Raw genomic sequence first — 22,957 nt, 5'->3', positions numbered from 1 at the left:
TTGTTCTCCAGACCCTTGATCATTTTAGTCGCCCTCCTCTGGACGCTTTCCAGCTTGTCAACATCTCCTTTCAACTGTGGTGCCCAAAATTGGACACAGTATTCCAGGTGTGGTCTGACCAAGGCAGAATAGAGGGGGAGCATAACTTCCCTGGATCTAGACGCTATTCCCCTATTGATGCAGGCCAGAATCCCATTGGCTTTTTTAGCTGCCGCATCACATTGTTGGCTCATGTTTAACTTGTTGTCCACAAGGACTCCAAGGTCTTTTTCGCACGTACTGCTGTCAAGCCAGGCATCGTCCCCCATTCTGTATCTTTGATTTGCATTTTTTCTGCCGAAGTGAAGTATCTTGCATTTGTCCCTGTTGAACTTCATTTTGTTAGTTTTGGCCCATCTCTCTAGTCTGTCAAGATCGTTTTGAATTCTGCTCCTGTCTTCTGGAGTGTTAGCTATCCCTCCCAGTTTTGTGTCGTCGGCAAACTTGATGATCGTGCCTTCTAACCCTTCGTCTAAGTCGTTAATAAAGATGTTGAACAGAACCGGGCCCAGGACGGAGCCCTGCGGCACTCCACTTGTCACTTCTTTCCATGATGAAGATGACGCATTGGTGAGCACCCTTTGGGTCCGTTCGCTTAGCCAATTACAGATCCACCTAACCGTAGTTTTGTCTAGCCCACATTTTACTAGTTTGTTTGCCAGAAGGTCGTGGGGGACTTTGTCGAAGGCCTTACTGAAATCCAGGTATGCTACATCCACAGCATTCCCTGTGTCGACCCAACTCGTAACTCTATCGAAAAAAGAGATCAGATTAGTCTGGCATGACTTGTTTTTGGTAAATCCGTGTTGACTATTAGCAATGACCGCATTTGTTTCTAAGTGTTCGCAGACCACTTCCTTAATGATCTTTTCCAGAATTTTGCCTGGTATTGATGTGAGGCTGACCGGACGGTAATTGTTTGGGTCGTTCTTTTTTCCCTTCTTGAAGATAGGGACCACATTCGCCCTCCTCCAATCTGCTGGGACTTCTCCCGTTCTCCAAGAACTCTCGAAGATAATTGCCAGTGGTTCTGAAATAACTTCCACTAGTTCCTTCAGTACTCTTGGATGCAGCTGATCTGGCCCTGGGGACTTGAATTCGTTTACAGTGGCCAGGTGTTCCTGGACAACTTGTTTCCCTATTTGGGGTTGGATTTCCCCCAATCCTTCGTCCATTCCATGTTGCTGAGGTTGAAGATGGCTTTCTTTTTGTGAGAAGACCGAGGCAAAGAAGGCATTAAGTAGTTCTGCCTTTTCCCTGTCCCCTGTCGCCATCACCCCATCTTCTCCTTGCAATGGCCCTATCACCTCCTTTTTCTTCCTTTTTCTACCAACGTAAGCAAAAAAGCCTTTTTTGTTGTTTTTTATGTCCCTGGCAAGCCTGAGCTCATTTTGCGCTTTAGCCTTGCGAACCTTTTCCCTACAGGTGTTGGCTATACGTTTGAATTCTTCTTTGGTGATTTCTCCCCTTTTCCACTTCTTGTGCATGTCACTTTTGAGCTTTAGCTCAGTTAGAAGTTCTTTGGACATCCATTCTGGCTTCTTTGCACTTGTCTTATTTTTCTTCTTTGTTGGCACTGTTTGCATTTGCGCCTTGAGTATTTCACTTTTGAAAAACTCCCATCCATCCTTTAACTCCCTTGTTTTTTAATATCTGCGTCCATGGAATGCCGCTCAGTAATTCCTTCATTTTTTGGAAGTCAGCTCTCTTAAAGTCCAGAATGCGTGTTTGACTTGTCTTAGTTTCAGCATTCCTTTGTATTGCAAACTGCAGGAGCACATGGTCACTTGCCCCTAAGGATCCAACCACTTCAACTGTATTGATCAGGTCTTCCACATTTGTTAAGATTAGATCAAGAGTTGCTGATCCCCTTGTTGCCTCTTCTACCTTCTGGACCATAAAATTATCTGCAAGGCAAGTGAGGAATTTGTTGGACTTTGTACTCTTGGCTGAGTTTGTTTTCCAGCAGATATCGGGATAATTGAAATCGCCCATGACTACTATATCTCTTCTTTGTGCCTGTTTGGTCAGCTGTTGACAGAAGGCTTCATCAAGTCCTTCATCCTGACTCGGAGGTCTGTAGTAGACACCCACGACAAGATCTTTTTGAGTCCCGGTTCCCTTGATTCTTATCCAGATGCTTTCAAGCTGGTTTCCCGGATTACAGTCTTGCATTTCTTCTGCAACGTAACTGTTTTTGACATATAAAGCTACTCCCCCTCCTCTCCCCTTTGTTCTATTTCTGTGAAAGAGGTTATAGCCCTCAATGGTTAAATTCCAGTGATGGGAGTCATCCCACCAGGTTTCAGTGATGCCTATGACATCGTATGTGTGGTGCTGTGCTAGGAGTTGGAGTTCGTCTTGCTTATTTCCCATGCTCTGAGCATTAGTGTAAAGACATGTAAGCCCCTGTGACCTCCCCTCGAACTGTTTATTTGGGATTATTGTGCTCTCTGTACTTGGTCCTTGCTGTGTTTGTGCAGCCCTCCGTTTAGCCTTTCAGCGGTTCCCTGTGGTCGTGGGTAATATAGTGTTCGCCAGGCTGTTGTTCCCCTCCCCCAGTGGATCTAGTTTAAAGTGCGCCTGATGAGGTTTGTGAGTCTGTGTGCAAAAAGATGTTTTCCTACTTGTGTGAGATGCACCCCATCGCTTGCAAGTAGTCCATCCTCTTGGAAGAGTAGACCATGGTCAAGGAAGCCAAAATGCTCCTCTTGACACCATTTTCTGAGCCAGTTATTGACCTGTACTATTTTTCCGGCCCTTGTAGAGCCGTGTCCTACAACGGGGAGGAGGGATGAAAAGATCACATGTACATTATACAGTTTTAGCTTTGTTCCCAGAGCTCGAAAATCATTTGTGATCTTTTGAAAAGTATGCCTAGCGGTGTCATTGGTACCTACATGAATCAACATAAGGTGGGGAGGGTGATGGGGCTTTAGGAGCCTGCTGAGCCTCTGAGTGATATGGTGTATTTTTGCCCCCGGGAGGCAGCATGTTTCTCGAGCCATCCCATCCGGTCTGGAAATGATGGCTTCCGTTTCTCTAAGGAGGGAGTCACCTACTACCAAGACCTATTTCCTTTGAGGATTGACAGGGTCCCTTTTGTGCAAGACAGTGTGTATGTCCCCTGAAGAGTGTTCCTGTTGAAGTGAATCATGTAGGTGTAAAGTGTTGTCCTCCTCCTCAACATCCCCAGTGCATTCATCAATGACAATCCATTGAGATACATCCGAGAGCCCATTACTCTCCCAAGGATGTTCCTGTTGCTCCTGGTCTCTGATTGGGGATGGAGCATTTGCATGATTACATAAGTGTGACTGTGGTGATGCACTGTCCCCGTCAGGGCTATCCCCTGCGCATTGATCCAGGGTGGTCCACTGAGTGGTATCTAAGAAACTGTGGTCCTCCACAAGATGTGTTTCCTGATTGTATGTTAATGATGTAAGAATTTCAAATCTGTTGTGTAAATGCAGCTGAGCAGAGGAGTTCTGCGGAGGCTGCCTGGTCCTGCGTCTCCTTCTATGGGTGACCTCCTTCCAAGCCTGAGGGTTGTCTACCTTTGAGTTGATCTCCCCATAAGGTTCCTGATCTAAGGTTTCTAAGGATGTTCTATCAACTAGGGCCATAGAAAACCCAGTATTATTTGTCAGTGCACTGCTCTGTTTTCGCATCACATTCATCTACATTGAATGCTTTATTCAAGCAAATTGCATTGCATCAATGTTAGTCCTAAATAGACACATGGTCAAGGGGAGTTACGTAAGTGGTGATTTCTTAAGTTCCTACTGATTCCATGGGTCTACTTTGAGGAAAAAAATAACTGGATTTAGGTGGCTAACAGGAATCCAACATTCTTTAGTTGAACTCATCAGTGCAGGCACACAAATTAAAAATAGCGCTAAAATGCTTTATCAAAACTTGAATTATAGATGTACTAAGTTAAAGCTTGGATCAAAACTGAATGGAATTCATTGTACTTTTCCCTTTTTGTTGAAACTATTCTTACTTTCAACAAAAACAATATCCATCAATGTTACTTCCAATGGTAAAAAGCAAGGCATTTTAGAAATTTATGTGCAAATTTATAATAAAGATGGATAAAGCAGCAAACTAAAGAAATGAGATTTGAAAAGTATATGTTGCAATACTGACCCACCTTCAAAACCTCATATTTGGCACTCGCTATACAGTTTTCCTGTAACATTTTACAATAAGTGCCAATTCTAACTCTTCCCATGTGTTGAAACAGCTGCTGAACAGATACAGACAGTTACTGTAATTGAGGTCTTTTAATCAAACAATGACTCTTAACTCTGCCAGCAAATTATGGAATGTTCAGCTGAGTAGAAATGGTATCTTTTATTATGTATGAAGCACATAAATTCTGTTATTACACTGCTGGATTCACTTTAGCTCACTAGATTCAAAACATGGGAATGCTTAGCCCAATTCGCTTCAACTGCTATTTTCCTAAAAGAAAGATTCTTGTTCTAATGCAGTGTTTCTCAACTCGGGGGTTGGGACCCCTGGGGGGGGGGGTCATAAGGGGAGCCCAGAGAGATTGCCAAAGACTAGTGTTTTCTGTTGGTCATGGGGGTTCTGTGTGGGAAGTTTGACCCAATTCGATCGCTGGTGGGGTTCAAAGGGCTCTTTGATTACAGGTGAACTACAGATCCTAGCAACGACAACTCCCAAATGCCAAAGACTATTTTCCCCAAACTCCACCAGTGTACACATTTGGGCATATTGCGCATTAGTGCCAAGTTTGATCCAGATCCATCATTACTTGAGTCCACAGGGCTCTCTGGATATAGGTGAACTACAACTCCCAAACTCAAGGTCAATGCCCACCAAACACAGCATTTCCTGTTGGTCATGGGAGTTCTGTGTGCCACGTTTGGTTCAATTCCATGGTTGGTGGAGTTCTGAATGCTCTTTGATTGTAGGTGAACTATAAATCCTAGCAACTACAATTTCCAAATGACAAAATCATCCCCCCCCCCTCCCACTTCACCGGTATTCAAATTTGGGCATATCAGGTATTTGTGCCAAATTTGGTCCAGTGAATGAAATATCAGATATTTACATTACAATTCGTAACAGTCATTAGGAAAGTTGAGAACAACTGTTCTAATGGAATTCTAGACTTGAGCAATAATTGTGACTTTCCATGTGAAAAGGGTACCAGGCATGACACTATTATTACAATTAGCTATTTTGTGAATTTTTAAGAACATATCTGGCTCAGGACCCAAAGAAATCAATCATCTAATAAAATCCAAAAGGCATCCATCACGTCTTTAAAAAAAGGGTTTAACACTCCTTGGAAAGCATTTTTTCTTGAAGACTTTTCATTTAAAAACCATCTAAAAACGAAAAACCGTTCAAAGGTAGCGATAGGCCACTTGGAAAAGCAAGTTATTAAAGAAAATATTGGAAGAACTAAACATGGTTAAATTAATGCTTCTTCATGGTGTTTATTCAAGTCTATATAAATAAAACCTTACCAGAAATTGAAATATGTTCTGATTGAACAAATTGAGCCATATGCCATCATTGAATTTTTTGAATATTTTCCTTCAGCAAAATGCATACAACTATGCCCTCAAACAATTTAGGTTGGAGACATGGCTTTACTTATTCAGCGGCCACAAAACAATGATATCAACCTTTTTTTCATTTAAACTTTGAGTCACTAGGCCAGACTTGGTCAAAGTAAGACCCTGGGCACTTACCTCAGGCACTCCTCATTTTCCCTGTCCACTCAGCATAAGGACAGTGGCTTGCTGCATCTTTATGCAGAAAGGACAGGGAAGGAAGGCAAGCAGCAGCTGAATGCCTTCTGGAGCACTCTCAGCCATTGCATGTCTCGCCCTACTCCCAGCATAAGGACGGTGTGAGCAGTCCTGTTCTTATGCCGAGAAGACAGCACGAGGAAGGCATGCAGCAGCCGAGAGCCCTCCGGAGCTCTCTCAGTCATCACCTATCTCACCCTCCTCCTGACATAATGCTGAGAGGACAGCCCAAAGATCAGGACAGTTGCTGCATGTCTCGTTTTCCTCCTGGCATAAGAATGAGGCGAGTACCCCTGTCCTTATGCCAGGAGGACATCCTGAGGATGACCCTGGCCCTGTCCTGCCCCCTCCCGGGCCCACCCTCTCAGAACTGTCCCACCCAGCGAGTGCCTGGCCACTCTCCTTCCCAGCCCTCTCGGTCTGCAGCCGAGTTTGCCCATGCCGCCTCCAGACTATGTAAACTGAGGATTTTAAATGTCTAGTCATTCTGGAAGAAGGTGCAGGATGAATTATAATTTCTATCTATTTCCTCTACACACAGATGGTTTTATTACTAAGACTGCACACTACATGACCTATAACACTATGTATCAAAAATTGAAACAAATTTCTGTTCCTGGTTTGAAAGTATTATTTCTTGTTTACTTGCTTTGAAAACAGTTGGTATACTCCACAAACTTTGTTTCTGTTGCTGTCACAAACTATGTTGAATTGGTTGAGACTCTATTGAAAAACTATAACAAAATGTGCTGCAGGATGTCCTGCAAAAACAAAGTTTTCACAGTTTAATAAACTTTTTCCATGTTTTCATAATAGGACCAATTAGGAAATGACATTTATAACCCAGGAACAAAAATTGTATTATATAGTATAATCTTTACAGATTGAAACATTAACCATTTTTTATCCATGTATAAATGGTAAATTGCAAAGTAGTATTAAACATCCTTAATGGTATTAATGTTGAAACATTTAGCTTTCGAAGCTGCAAACAAAGTTAAAAATTACAAATTAAAAATTAAAATAATTACCAGTCGCTCCATCTCTTGCTCTTTAAGCCTTTCTTCTCTCTGTCTCCTGTGGTAGTCCATTAAGTCATCCCTACCGGAGATGGAACTAATGCTATTCTTTCTCTCTCTTATGGAAGGCGTCTGCCTGAAGCTATCCAATTCTGTTTCATCAAACTCCATAGAACTGCTTGAAACTTTCCTCTGAAAAGAGAATGCCCTCTCTGAATCCACAGGAATAAAAGAATTACTTGGGCTGGTCCCTGAGAGTCCAACTCTGTCAAAGTCATCAGAGGTGTATGAAGAAGAAGATGCCAGAAGCATCTTCCGAGCCATGCGAGGGCTCGCGGGAACACTGAGAGTGGAGTTCACGTAGGAATTGCTTTCAGATGCAAAGTTTGTATATGGAGAAACCCCTGAGGTGTGAGAAGAAAAATTAAGGTAATTGTCAGCATCCAGCATGCTTTGAGGTAGATGATCTTTTTCCACTGCCTTTTTTCTTCTGGAATTCCCGAGCGAGCTTCTTGGGGGCAAACTCAGTGGCATGAGCTGGCTTTCTGTAGATTTGTAAAGCCTGGGTAAGGAACGGCTATAAACTCCCATATGGCTCAGAGAACCACCAGAGTACTTCCTGGTTCTGGACCCCAAAGTTTCCACTGCTGGGTCTTTCTGTTTTGCTACCCTGGACTGAAGTGACAGAAGGTCCTGAATATTCATCCTCCGGCCTTGCTTAGGGCTGGAGGGCATACTTGCAGCTCCAGAGCCATTAAGTGGTGAAAGAATGATCTCATTCCCTGAGCTTCCATTCCACATTGCAAGAAGAGAGCCAGAGTTTTTCCGCCCATCTAGCACTCCTGGGAAGTAGACGTTATCATGAGATTTATTCTTCTGACTATACTTTGAATAGGGAAACTTATCCAGACGTCCAAACTGTTTCTCATTTTCTCTTTGATAAATATCAAAGTCTCTCTTCCTGAGGCTGTGCTCACTGAAGGATGGAGACGTGCCTGAAAGGGAGCCCATATGCTTTGCAGAAACATTCCTGTCTGAAAGATAAGAGCTCTCACAAACTAGCGGTTTGCTTCCTTGAATTCTGGTAACAGACGGCATGCTTTTAACACTGGATGCAGGGCTAGACTTTGGTGGTGACAGGGGCTGTGAGAGGGTTAAGTAAGAACCAGAGTAGTCAGCATTTGTTTTTAATTTCAGACTAGACGAATATTTTTTCTGGTTGAGCCTGTCCATTATGTCTTGAAGATCATTTTCAAGAGAATTCATCATTATTTCCTTTCCCAAACTAGTATTTTGTATTTCCACCTGGCTTTGCATATGGTTGTACTCTTCCATCACTTTACTGGAATCTGAAAGAAGAAGAGGAGAATTACTTATTTTCTAACCTGTGGCATGGATAAAATGTATCTTTAGCATGTCATTTAACTGATAATTCATAATGACATTTTAGCAACTGTGATGATATATCAATAGAGTCAATGACAATTGATTTCAACCATGTGCTTCAAAGCATTTTCAAGTAAGCAGATTATAATAAAGGAATAACAACAGAGGGGTGTATGAGTGAAAACCAATCCTACATGAAACTTATATAACATTTGACTTCATAAAATCAGTAAAAGACAATGAATACCAGGCACTTTCTGACTTCCAGATTTAGTTGACTGAGTGACACTGAAAAAATGGGATGTTCAAGGGAGGCCTCAAGAATCTGATCTGTAAGGTTATTTTTCTTTCTGTTGTGTCACAGGTGGTACAAGTCCAACGTAGATCCTCATGATCAATCCAGAGTTCCTTAATCAATCAGACCATTGTATATCTCCTCTCCAATTATGATTGAAAATGAAATTTATTGGCAACCAAATCCCCAGCTTGAGGTTTCAGAGTTTTTCATGCTAATGAAATATTTGTAATACAAGACCGCCCCCCATCCCCAGTTGATTCCAAAATCCATAGATGTTCAGGACACTTTATATATTGTGTAGGAAAATGGTATCCACTGTGTAAAATGACACAATCAAGGTTTGGTTTTAAGGGACTGTTGCTTTTGGGGAATATTCTGAATCTGTGGATGGTTGAATCTGTGGCTGCAATGATGCAACAAGCAAAAAAAGCAGTTCTATTCTCCCTTTAATAGAAATGGGAATTACTCAAAATATAAAATATAGAAGTCTTGAGATGATCTACAAAATTCCTGGCAATATCAGGGCAATGTTTTGTGCTCAAGCAAAGATTCTAATTGCACGTATGGTGTATAATTTGACTGAAATTAATAAGCTTTGTTTATAAGCTTAGAATATGTGCATTTTGATAATGGAATTTGCTTAACACTCTTAGGATCTAGATGAAAGTAATGGCAACACATTAAATACAGAATACCATAATAATAATAATAATAATAATAATAATAATAATAATAAAAATAATAATAGCTTTATTTTTATACCCTGCCAACCATCTCCCCGAAGGGACTCGAGGCGGCTTACAATCGGGACCAAGCCCAGAACATACAATAATTACAGGAACTAAAACACAGTTAAAACATAATAGCATAAAAACAATCCAATTAAAACAATTAAAAACACTGCAGGGTATAAGAACAACCAGGACTAGGGAATGAGTCAATTAGAGAAGACTAGGCATAGACTTGTGCAAGAGCAGTATATAAGACCAGGGATAGGTTAAAGTGCTGAGTAGAACCTTATTGGTCAATAGGGGGGTATTCATTCACAAGGACTAATTGTTTTCAAAAACACATTGGAACATCCACATTTTCAATTCCCTATGTAAGGCAGACAGAATGAGGGCTAGTCTAATCTCCCAGGGGAGGGAATTCCAAAGCCAGGGGGCCACCACCGAGAAGGCCCTCTCTCTCATCCTGTTCCTGTGATGGTGGTGGAAGCGGGAGGAGCCTCCCTGGCAGATCTCAGAGCCTGCATTGGTTCATTGGAGAAGATGTGGCCGGAAAGATAGGCAGGATCTGAACCGTTTAGGGTTTTGTAGGTGATATCTTGAACTTTGAATTGGGACCAGAAACTTATCGGCAGCCAGCATAGCTGTTTTAGTAGGGGCATTGTCAATTTCCTATAATTAGCTCCAGTTAGTAAGCTGGCTGCTGACCTTTGCACCAGTTGGAGTTTCTGGGCCATCTTCAAAGGCAGCCCCACATAGAGTGCATTGCAGTAATCAAGTCTGGATGTAACTAGGGCGTGGACCACTGTGGCCAAGTCAGGCTTCTTGAGGTACGGTCGCAGCTGGTGCAGGAGTTTTAACTGTGCAAAGGCCCTTCAGCCACTGCCGATACCTGAGCATCAAGTGTCAGCGAAGAGTCCAGGAGGAACCACAGACTGTGGACCTGTGTCCTCAAAGGGAGTGTAACCCCGTCAAGCACAGATTGCCACCCTATACCCCAATCATTTTACCACACAATAGTATATAAAGGATCTTGAACATCTATGGATTTTGGAATCAATGGGGGGAGGTCTTGGAACCAAACTCCAATGGACACCAAAGGCCCACTGTAATCGAAATATTGCTGAGCTGGGCAATTCTGTGCATGTCTACTCAGAAAGATGCCCAACTGGGTTCAAGAAAACTGAATTAAGTTGGTATAGGACTACAGCGGGTTCTGTAGTTCTATTAAACCTTGGGAGAGTTACATGGAAAGGAACCAGATTCAAACAGAACAGAAAGGGTGCAAACAGGCCTCTCTTTTCACTGCTGAAATCAGATCACAGGATCAGAAAATAAACAGATGAGGGAATGTATCTACCAAAAGAAATCTGTATGTTTTTAAAGGCTCCCAGCTGTTGAAATCATTTTATGCACAGAACCATAAAATTGTAATGAAATTTTAGAGCACCATATGCACTTTGGTTTATCCCGTTCCCTTTTGTTAAAGGGAAAGGGGGATTTGTAATATTAAATAAAGAACACAACTTTACAAGTATTTAACAAAGAAACAAACATCACTTTTCTCAAGGGTATGCATGAAAATTGATTTATCAGTTCTGAGGAAAAAACTATCACTATGCAATAGGGAGGAGAAACACGTACTGGGTAAATTCTTCCATTACTCCACCCAATACACAACAGAACAATTTGATTAACTTGCTAAAGTTGCTATCTGCAGGTTCACATACTATCCCAAGGATCTTCATAACACAGACTTCCATGGACTGTTACGGGCAATAGAGTGTGTGCATATGTTTTCAAGTTCCTGTTGACTTATGGCAGCCCTATGAATTTCATAGAGGTTTCTTAGGCAAGTCATTTTGCCAGTTCCTTCTTTGAAATATAGTCCTATATCACCTTATATTTAGAGATATAGCTAGATATTTTCCCTGTCTGGAATTTCGTTGAACTATTAATGGGTATTACTGCAGATTCGGCTCTTACTAAATAACATCCTAGCTTTCGATCTGGAAAAATTTCTTGAAATGGAAACTCTTAACAACAAGCATGGCAGATGTGGAAACAATAACAAAAAATAATTATCTCTTGTTTTACATTTCTTCCAGAGATGAACAAAAACATTCAGAACATATTTACAGGCTTGAAAATGATTATACCAATGGCATTTTAAAGATTTTTTGAGTACACAGGGAGCTATTTTGTAGCAACTCAAACCAAGTATATCAAGGTCAGTATATCCTACATTCACTGGCAGTATCTCTCCTGACTCTCTGAAGATGCCAAGACTGAACCAGACTCCTGCTTGCAAAATAAGCTCTCTTCCAGCTTCTCGTCAAAAATACTTTTAAAATTATACAAGATCTCAAAAGGAATTTATTTTCCTTTACATAGAAAAAGCCAGAATTTACATGGAGAAAGATTAAAAATATCAGGTCAGAAGATCATGACTTGTTTAAGTGAATTTGCGTGAACCATTTACATATTGCAAATACTCTCCTAAGATATTTATCTACCAATTGAATGTTGTTTTCACAACGTCTTTTGTCCATAAGAATATGCTGACATGGTTGGTTAAATAGACTGTTTTCTAAGTGACAATACACTTGATCACCACATCAGTCCAAATGCTTCCAGTCACTACCCCTCCTATCAGCAGTGTGTTCTCAATATGAAAGAGGTTTATGCGCATACTTCTATAGGATACAGACTAATCATACTGAAATATGTTCTGTATCTGTCTAGCAGCATAGCCAGTGAATGTGTTCATATCAAGCATATGTTCATATCAAGGCATGATTTCACTCCCCCATCATACATTCACTGACTGAATGAAAGATTTTAAATAAACTGTTTTGTGAATGAAACCTGTAATGTGCAAATTCTTTGATCCAGCGTTGGCACGCTCAGGAGCTATTACATACATAGATCTAAATATCCTGAAGGCTCCAGATCATGTCTCATCTTGGAAGCAGGCAAAACCATCTCTTGAGTATTCATTGCCCAAGAAACCTGACAGAATTAATAGGGTTGCCATAAATTGACAGGTGATTTGAAGGTACACACAGATAAACACATTATTTTCATTAAGTCAGTGTTCTCAACCTGTGGGTCCCCAGCTGTTTTGGTCTTCAACTACTAACAGCTGGGATTTCTGGGTGTTGTAGGCTAAAACACATGGGGACTCACAGCTTGAGAACCACTGCATTAAGTAGTCCCAATATGTATCATAATGAACTCTCCTGGGTACACATTTCCTCAATTAAATTCCCATCCAAGCCTTTCTCTTCTCTTCTTTAACTAGAGTGGTTTTGGGTATGGAGAGTAGCATTAGAAGGACCATTTACTGTGGCACTGTTTCATCAATAGGAATCATGCCTGCACACAGGCCAAGAAGCTGTTAATCTCATATAGGGGGAAAGGCAAGAAATGTGTTGTGACTGCCTCTTTCGCCCAACCCAAAACATATCATGCAGACCAATTCCAATGAAAGAAACGTATCCTAGCAATGTGATTATCCTAACACTCTGTTGCACCTGTGCTGCACAGTTAATCATTCTTGATGCTACTTCAGTGGCCATGACTCCATCCAACTCAATCCTGAAAACTTTAATGTGGGAAGAAACACTTAGAATTCTCTTCTGGAGAGCTGTACTGCTGAAGATCAAAGAAGAACACTGAAACTCCTTAGAGGATAATTCTAAGCGTTTCACCTAATCAAAACCCCCAGATTCAATAAGATGCAACCATGGCAGTTATAATAGTATCAAAGTGTTATAATTTTGCAGTGTGAATATACACAGTATAGGACCCACTACAACTGTTTCTGCACCTCAAATAAGCCTTCAGGAGAGCCAGTTGAGAATCTTCCAATTTGTACAGTGAACACTACAACTTTGTCAGACAGCCAGCAGTGGCAGCACTCCGTTCATATAGGAGTGTGTGGAATCCGGTGCCTCACGCCCCGTATTGCCTAGATCCAAGTGAGAGCAATCAAATGGGGGAAGTGTGAGCAACGTGGTGCAGCAGCTTCCCCACATAGATTGTATGGCAACATGCACTGGCTCTGCCCTCCTTTACCCACAGAGCCGACACGTGATGGGAGCCAAACGGCTCCATGGGAGGCCTATGCTAAAAGTGGTGCATGTCACTGATTTTAGCCCTTTGTGATGCGGTGGTTCAAATAATACTAGTTGAACTGAAGTGCAGTAGAGAAAAACACGAATGCAAAATAGGATATGTCCTCCTAGCTAGATGTTTCCTTCTCTTACCATACTGATATATTCAGCACTGGGTTTTACTCCTAAAGAATGGCTTAGTAGAGAAGAAACAGCTTGTTTTCATAGGTGTCAGAAGAACAGTCTCCAGCTGGAGGTCAGCCAGAGTTTAAATTGATTAACTATGGCTGCAGAATGCCTTCCTCATCACTGAGTATGCAAAGATTTCCTGGTCAAACATATATTGACACTCTTTAGCTTCCTACATATCTGCTTTCTCAGGGCAGGTGACTGTAGACTCAGCAGTATTCAAATGTCAACAAAAAGAAATATATTTCTATGTAAAAGCCATGCAGGTACCACAATCCTAAACATAGGTAGTAAGCATAATTGAATACAGTTGAAAGTTCTTTGGAGTACGCATGCATGAAGTGACTTGGATCATCCTACAGACTTTGTTATAGAAATTTTAATGATACCAGAATCATTAGATGGTAAAAAGCACCCCTTTAAATATAGGTAAGTAATAGATCTCTTACCTGTCCAAGTACTCTCATAGGAAAGATTCTTCCTACTGGACATCAGGTCATCTGCTCGATCTTTACAACCAAATTAGATTCAGCTATAGAAATTCTTCCATCTGTAAATAAACAGAAGACAGAAGCAGGTTATAAAAATATTAAGAAACTTCCTTAAAATATACTTTTTCATTTATTATAAATTGAACATATGTCAGCAATTGGACATAAGGAACAAAGAAGGCGAATGCTATTTTGGCTTATGTTAACAGAAGCACAGTTTCCAAGTTAGGGAAGCAATAGTACCACTGCATTCTGCATTATTCAGGCCTCAACTGGAATACCGAGTCCTGTTCTGGATGCTTCATTTTAAGGAAAATATAGACAAGGATGACAGGGGCTATGGAGAACAAAATGCATGAAGAAAGCTGGAAGGAACAGCTTGTGAAGAGAAGGACCAAGGAGAGATAAGATTACACTCTTTGACTATCTCAAGGGCTTTTCCCAGAGAAAAGGGGGCAGGCCAGTTCTCTGCTGCCCTAGACAATAGAACCAGATATAATGATTTGAAGTTACAGAAGGGTAAATTTAGATTGAACATCAGAAATAACTATTTGACAGCAATTGGTTCCATAATGGTGCCCATAATGGAACAAATTGCCTAGAAGTTGGTGGTATTTCCTTCTCTGGACATTTTCAAAGAGACTACACAGCTGGCTGCTGCTGAAGCTTTAGATGGAGATCCTGCACTGAGCAAGGGTTGGACTTGAGAGCCCCTGAGGCCATTTCCAACTCTATGATTCTATTTGTTAAAACATTACATCCTACTTTTGAAATGGAAAGTTGTACACTTTCATGGGGGCATAGGACCCCTGCAAAAGTGGGTAAACACTTTTCTTTTACATAAAACACTTTCCCTCCCTGAAAGAACACATTTCTAGGACTCTCCGGACCTATCAGTGTTGATCATTGTGAAAGAAAATATACTTCCAGAACAGTGATTCTCAACCTGTGGGTCCTCAGATGTTTTGGCCTTTAACTTCCAGAAACCCCAACAAGCTGGTAAACTGGCTGGGATTTCTGGGAGTTGTAGGCCAAAACACCTGGGAACCCTCAGGTTGAGAACCACTGATCTAGAGGTCATCAGGTTGTAGTAGACAGCAAAATGCAGTTTCCAATTGGTTATGCCAATGCAGACATTGCATCAAGACGTTCTTGATCAAAGCTCCTTTACAAGATCTCTCTTTTCAGCTATTTATCCAAATATTTAGTCTGTTCAATCCAAAAGGCATATAAAAGATGACAGTACTTCAAAAATAGTCATAAATAAATAAATGAAGTGCTACAGGCTAATCATTAGCCAGCCTTAGAATTTTTTAGATCACTTCCAAAAGATGCTTATGAGAAAAGGAAGATGTATCAAGTTAGACAGGATCATAATGAAAGAATGCTCATAATGATTCACATTTAATTTCCGGCCAATACCACACACAGACATGCAATCCCAACATGTTTTTCCAATATCAAAAAATATACTTTTATCTCAACAAGTTTCTTTATGTACATGTTTTAAGACAGGAATGTTTGAAGAACATTCAAGAAAGATCAAAGATGTAATGTAAATGTTCTTGGTATAAGAAAATGGAAACAAAGTTTAATTCCAACTGCTCTAGCTTTACAAACAATCCTTCATCAAAACGAATCCATGATCCAAGTTGTAAAAAAAACATAGTGGGTGAATTATTTGTACTTGGAATCTCTAAGGCAATCCTACCCAAAGGAAAATAAGGGTTATTATTTTTAACCAAGCTTATTATTTTATCTAATCAAAGAAAAATGCAACTATGCAAGTAAAAGGTTTAGAAGGAGGAACTAAAAAAAAACATGACAAGCACCAAGTCACTTTCTGTGCAACATGAAAAATATTAGCATTTTATTATATTTTACCTTTTTTATTATTTGCTATTGTACAATAAGGTCAAGAGACTGTGAGGCAAAGGCTGCAACCAAATGCAGTATTGCAAGTATAGTCTGGGAGGTGAGAAACCTTTGAACTACATTTCCCAGAATCCCAAATTAGATTGGTTGAGGCATTCTGGAATTGTAGTCCAAATAAATTGCATTTGTAAATCTCTCCTCATTTTGACTTTGACAAGATACAAAACTTTTATTTTCTATTTAGATCAGCTGCTGAGCAGTGTATCATTGAATCTCAAATTGTGGCTAAACTTAACTATGACGGTGAAACCAAGTCAATTTCATATGCTGTCATTTGAGGCCATTTCCAATTATTGGAGTATGGAAAGCATCAGCAAAACAAATTGGCAGCAAATATCTCCAAACTCCTCATCACAATTGCACTGAAGGAGTGGGAAAACTGGTAAACCAAATGCATTGTTGTAATATTCAAATATAGTTTATGAGTATTACATCCAAACCATCACATTGCCAGGCATATAAGAGCTAGAGCTCAATGCACGTGTATGCTTTTAACACATATGAAACTAATTTGAATTCTTGGCATTTTCAGGTAAGGCTTGGAAAGACTTCTGTATCAAACTTGAAATAGGGCTGCCAATTAGTGTTAGCAGTAGATGCACCAGTAAGTCTGACTCCACAAACCAGCTTTCTATGTTCCTACACAGAAATATAGAGCTTTGTTTTTTTTTTAAAATGAACTTGATTCTCAACATCTGCTTTTCAGAACAAGAAAGAAATCAGTCCCACCAAGCTCAATAAATATACATCAGAATATTACTGATGCAGGTGGCAAAGTCCCAACGGCAAACTGGCAGAAGCTATTTTATTAGTCCCTCAACACTGTTTTTTAATCATAAAAACTTGTCCAGCAATAGATATAATTACACCTAATATCTATTCCAGACAGGAATGAATGTGAATGAGAAAATAATATTATAGGACTACTGTAACAAGTTCAATCCCATCTACTATTCCTGAGTAGAGCAGAGAAACCAAAGTCTATCAGTAGCAATGGGAGGTTATTGATGGGTTTGTACTTTTCCCTATCTCTGATTCTACAGACTTTCCTTCCTTCTCAGAGATGAGAATCTTATACATACAAACACACACATGTATGTAAGGCACATGATGACAGAGTGAGAAGTGACCTTTTCAAGAAAACTTTTATTCTGAATAAGCAATCTTAAGACTAGCAAAAATATATTCTGCGCTTGAGGGCACCTTCCTTCAAGACTTATTCAGAAGTACTGTAGTCATGAGTTATAAATACAGCCTAGGTTAGAAAGAAAAGTCCTAATGAAACCAGCTAAACATTCCTATTCTGCTAAGAATACATATGGTATTTGGGGTCTTTGGATGTTCATGGAAAGCTGGGAGTCTGGACCTCTTTGTCCAGCCTACAACCAAGTTCCTAAAAGAGGCAGACAGTACTTCTATCTCAGTCCCAAAAGTCTCTTGTATGCCTTGTGACACTGTTTTATAATCTCACATTGTGGAAGCATCTTGTGGCTTCTATGCATCTTCTGACACAGGTATCTCCTGTTCATCTCCTACCTTTTTGCTCACCAGGAATAGTAAAAGAACTTTGCAAGATGTTAACCCTTTCCTCCAATAAAACCAACACCTTGGAAAACTCCTTAGCAATAAAGATTAAAGTCCTAAGTATATTCACTATTCATCTGACATGGGCCCACCAGCTGCCATTGCTTTAAAAATGTATAGCATTTACTATTTTATTTTTGCATATTGCTCTTCAGATAGAATCTGTTCTGAACTTCAGGACAAGCAAACTCCCTACAGTACAGGTTTCATCTTTTGCTTTTGAACTCTCTGGCATATCAATGTTTTATATGATTGACAATGATCGCTCCACAAAATATATTTTCTAGAAAGCTGTCAGTATCAGATTTGTTTCAGTGCCAATTTATCTCCTGGTATTTGACAGATATCAACTCTGTCACTTCCTTCTTGAAAGGAAAAAATTGATTACTACAGTATTTGCACTAACATTCAGAATAACCTGAAATTATTTCAAAGACCCAGTTTTGTTCTATGCCAGATACAAAAGGAAGCATCTTAATCTGCTTTGTCCAGAAACTAGAATGTAAATTTATGGTGCAAAGCAATTTAGGAGCCTCATTAAAAATGACAGTTACCTGGAAAACAACCAACTATTTATACCCGAAGCTAGATCAAGACAGTTGTGATTTAATTCTAGATTTATAACCTTATTAAGGTAACTGTTTAGTTATTTTTAGATGAGGGTAAACAAGTTACATTTATGCTTCCTCTCTTCATACATAAGCATAATAACATAATCTACTATGCTTGAAATGGGTTACAGCCTCTCTGTTTTGTTTCATTCAGAAATGTTCTTTACATGTACATCTCCAAATAAGGGGGTAAAGAGAAAGTCAGAAAGAGGGGACCTTAAAAAAATATCCAAAACTATATTTTCCCAAATGGGAGAATATTCCAATGCAGCCATTTACAATGAGATGCTCTGCAGGTGTTCTGCACTCCAAGACACATAAATTCCTGCCAGTATGATCAGTTTGACTAAAGAACATAGATATTGGTAACTATAAGTCAAAAAACCTGGAGGCCACCAGTTTGGGGGAGACTTGTTTGACAAAATAAACATAATAAGCAGGGAGAAAAGAACATTGCTAGAATTATTTCACCAGCTGAGGATATATAATCAAGCATTAGAAATAAAGGGGGCCACGGTGGTGCAACAGTTTAAACCGCTAAGTTGCAGAACTTGCTGACCAGAAGGTCGACGGTTCGAATCCACGGGGTGGGGTTAGCTCCCGTTGTTAGCCCCAGCTTCTGCCAACTTAGGGAGTTCGAAAACATGCAAATGTGAGTAGATCAATAGGTACCGCTCCGGCGGGAGGGTAATGGTGCTCCATGTAGTCATGCCGGCCATATGACCTAGGAGGCGTCTATGGACAACGGCAGCTCTTTGGCTTAGAAATGGAGATGAGAGCCTCAGAGTCAAACTCGACTAGACTTAATGTCAAGGGGAAACCTTTACTTTTACTATTAGAAATAAAATCTGGAAAAATGTTGGTAGCAATACAATAGAGCCTAAAGCTTGCTTCCAAAAGCATTAACATGTTAACAAAAGGCTCTTCAGTTCCTACAAGGGAAGGATGTCCCTGGCTTCCCTTGTAAATCCCATATCTTATCATTCTCCAAAATTCTCAGAACATATTTTGGAGAACAGGTTGAGTATCACTTATCTGAAATGCATGGTACCAGAAGTGTTCCATTTGTTTTCAGATTTTGGAATAATAAGCTACCTTGACGATAGGACCCAAGTTTAAACAAGAAGTCATTTCATGTTTCATACACTTAGCCTGAAGATAATTTTATAAACAATATTTTAAATAATTTTATATATGAGACAAAATTTGGGTATACTGAATCATCAGCAAGAAAGTTGTCACTATCTTGGCCACCCATTTGGACAATTTTAGATTATTTGAATTTTGGAATACTACATAAGGGATACTCAGTCTGTATACAAAGAGTTGCAAAATGAAGCAGAATAATAATACAGTAAAAATATTTTTGTTACAGAAAATATCAAGCTTCATCCATAAATCATCATTTTCTTTCAATGCTTAGATTTTAATACAACAAAAAGAGTCAAAATAGGACTTTAATGTATTGATAATGTGTAATTTTTAAGAGAAAGTGGCCCATGCAGGTGTGGTCCATGTTGTTTAGCACATTCTAAATTGAAGGATGCCTGATATTACAATTTTGTCCAATTGCACTTCTTTTTCTTATTTATAAAGAGCTTCAGCAAGTGCAATATGACAGATTCATAATGGACTGACAGAGTACCACGTTCCTTCACTCAATATGCCGAGAAGATATAAATGTAAGCAACATGCCAAAGTGAGCTGACAAGGATGGAAGGAAAGGCCAAATTCAACCCATATGGCACACTGCAATATGTGTTTCCACCTCATAAGCATTAAATGAACAGAAGAATCACACATCATTTTCATGTATTTGTCACCTGAAAGCAAATTTTGAATTCAGAAATTACATACGCAACAAATGTCATTCCTGTAAAAAATTTACAGAAAAGGTGATACAACAGGTGACACACACAGGAAAAGTCTCAAAACCTATCAATTTGAAGGTTCCCTGCTTTACAAAAATTTTGAGTTTCATTGTGAGTACTTTGTATTACGGTATATACTTACTGTGAAGATGGGTTTTGACATAAAGGATAACCGCTACCTTTCAAGGGGCCATGGTGGTGCAATGAGTTAAACCCTTGTGCCAGCTGAACTCCTGACCTAAAGGTTGCCAGTTCGAATCCACAAGATGGGGTGAGCTCTCGTCTGTCAGCCCTAGCTTCCCAGGCAGGGACATGAGAGAAGCCTCCCAGCAGGATGGTAACACATCTGGGCATCCCCTGGGTAATGTGCTTGCAGACAGTCAATTATCTCACACCAGAAGCGACTTGCAGTATGTTCGCTTCTGACACGATTAAAAAAAATCACCTTTCATAATGTTTATATGTCATCAATTGCAGCATTTCTCTTAATAGGGAAAATGTGATATCTGCATTGGTCATATAGTTGTGCTCTGCATAAGAGCACAACTGTATGATATTGCAGAAACAAACTTTTAAGAGTCCAGGCATTCCAGCTTTAAAAATCAAAAGATAATATAAACTTCAGATCTTCTCCATTAAACACACAAAGACACATGCATACAACTTATGGTTTTGCTTTTTTAATGCATTTCTCATACACAATGAAACAACCATTTCTTAAAACCCTACACTTCTCTTTAATGTCAATATGGCATTCCAGCTATGCTAGAAAAGTAGGCTTCAGAAAGAAAACAATCGAAAAGATAAGGCAAGGATATTACCTCATCCATATCATACAGTTGGAAGTTACTTTTTGGACTTCCTGAATTCCTCAGCCAGCCTAGCGAGTGACTGGAAGATTCTGACAGCGGAGTTACAGTCCAAAAAGTATCATGTCCAAGCTCTGCAAAAATACAGCATACATTGGGATATGTGGATTTATGAAGTATGATAATAACAATATTCCACATTTTGGGAATGGTGGCATTTTAAAACACACACATACATACTTAAAGCTTCTATACATAAATTACATTTTTACTAGTGAGAAATACTGTACTTGAAACACCAAACATGTTCTAATGTTGGAAAAGTCTAGCAAAGGAAGCTCTTATGACTTTTTCCTTTCCTCAAAGGAAATCATGTGGAACATTGCAAAGGCTGCATCTCTTTATGAGTACACAGTTTATTTATAATTCTTTGATATCTGCTGCAATGGGAAAATAATTTGTAATGCTATCTTAGCTGTGATATATATACACATACACATACACACACACACACACACACACACACACATATATATTATACATGTATATATAATAAGCATATGCACACACTATTGTAAATATTAAAATATTTGGTAGGTTTTGCTAATTTGCTAGACATTTGAAAAAAGACAGCCAACCTATTCAATCTGAAAATGACGGATATGTATTTAAAATAAATAAAGAATTCTGTGTCACCAGACACTTATTTTCTGGTTGATTTAGAAATGTATTGTAAAACTCTCAGTATTCTTTAGGGGGAAATTGAAATCAAATATCTAGTTTAAGTCAACATTCATATTCCATGCAAGAGGCTCACACATTTCAAATACAAAGTTCATACATAGTGGAATGCAACTGTTATGCCAATTAAACAATTTAGAGTGAAATCCTGTATGGGCTTATTCAGTCACAGTGCTTTGCAGAAGTACTTTTCCTCCTGTGACTTTTCAACAATTGGTTGTGCTCAAATCTGGAACTAAAATTAATTTAATTGGCACTGCTACCATTTGACATATGGAAGGTCCATTCAGGGAGCACATAATTTAGTTGAATGGAGTCCATGGCTGTGCTGTCCCAGTTCCATGTGATCTCATTAAATACACCTGTCTCTGGAAGGCCCCTGGGATTGTTTGGGAGCATATCTAAGTAAACTGTGTCATATAGACTAAGAGACTATCATAACAAATCCAGGATAAAGCTGCACAATGTAGATTGAGTTGTAATTTGAGTAATCCCAAACCATGAAAATCCTGGAACACTGTTAAATCTATTTTTTACAATATGGAAATAATTAGTTCAACCATTACTCTGCTTTTATCTAGTCAAGTCAGAGTCAAGTCCACCTAAAAGCACCAGATTCTGCATGATATTGCAGATTAAGCTGGGTCAGGCCTGGTTAGTATTTGGATGGGAGACTACCAGTTGCAAATACCAGGTGCTGTAAGCTATATTTCAGAGCGGGGAAAACTGACCTGTAAGAAAAGAACCCACATCTGAGTAATTCCTTGACTAAGAAACACTATGAAATTCATGAGGTCACCATAAGTCAACTGGTGACTTGATGGCAGTTGAGCCATATTATTTTTGTAAGCCATCGACCATTAACCAGAATTCAATTAATTGGATGGTGCAGCGGGTTAAACTGCTGAGCTGCTAAACTTGCGGACTGAAAAATTGATAATTCGAATCCGGGAGTGGGGTGGGCTCCTGCTTTTAGTCCCAGTTTCTGCCAACCTAGCACTTCGAAAACATGCAAATATGAGTAGATCAACAGGTACTGTCCTGTCGCCACTGCCAATATCTCAGGCCTGCCTTGTGGGAACAAGGGAGAGGGCCTTCTCTGCTGCGGCCCCCCGATTGTGGAACTCACTGCCCGGTGAAATTAGGCAAGCCCCCACATTAGCAGCCTTTAAGAAAGACCTGAAAACATGGCTCTTCCGTTGTGCTTTTGGAGAGTAATTACGACATACATCCCCTCTGCTGCTCTCCTCCAATATCTGTCCTCCAGATTGCACCACTACTTTATGACCCTGTTCTCTGTGGTTTTTACTCTTATTTCTTTTCTCACCCCAAGTTTTAACTTA

General features: G+C 39.7%; 1 protein-coding gene across 11 annotated transcripts in view; it reads right to left on the bottom strand.

The window, feature by feature from the left end:
- phldb2 (pleckstrin homology like domain family B member 2) overlaps positions 1-22,957 on the bottom strand; it is a 92,657-nt gene that overhangs the window by 61,393 nt on the left and 8,307 nt on the right. For 10 of the 11 annotated variants that reach the window (XM_062974885.1, XM_008107766.3, XM_062974889.1 and 7 more), the window contains exons 2-3: positions 14,022-14,122; positions 6,866-8,202 (exon numbers count right to left, since the gene is read on the bottom strand). In XM_062974885.1, the coding sequence (XP_062830955.1) occupies positions 6,866-8,202; positions 14,022-14,064 (1,380 nt within the window). In that variant the 5' untranslated portion in view covers positions 14,065-14,122. Of the gene's footprint in view, positions 1-6,865; positions 8,203-14,021; positions 14,123-20,885; positions 21,008-22,957 lie in introns of all 11 variants that reach the window. The other variant, XM_062974886.1, reaches the window with a different exon arrangement.

The sequence above is a fragment of the Anolis carolinensis genome, chromosome 3, assembly GCF_035594765.1.
Source record: "Anolis carolinensis isolate JA03-04 chromosome 3, rAnoCar3.1.pri, whole genome shotgun sequence".
Classification (NCBI taxonomy): domain Eukaryota; kingdom Metazoa; phylum Chordata; class Lepidosauria; order Squamata; family Dactyloidae; genus Anolis; species Anolis carolinensis.
Note: the sequence above shows the minus strand (reverse complement) of the source record. Positions and strands in the feature narration are given on the sequence as shown.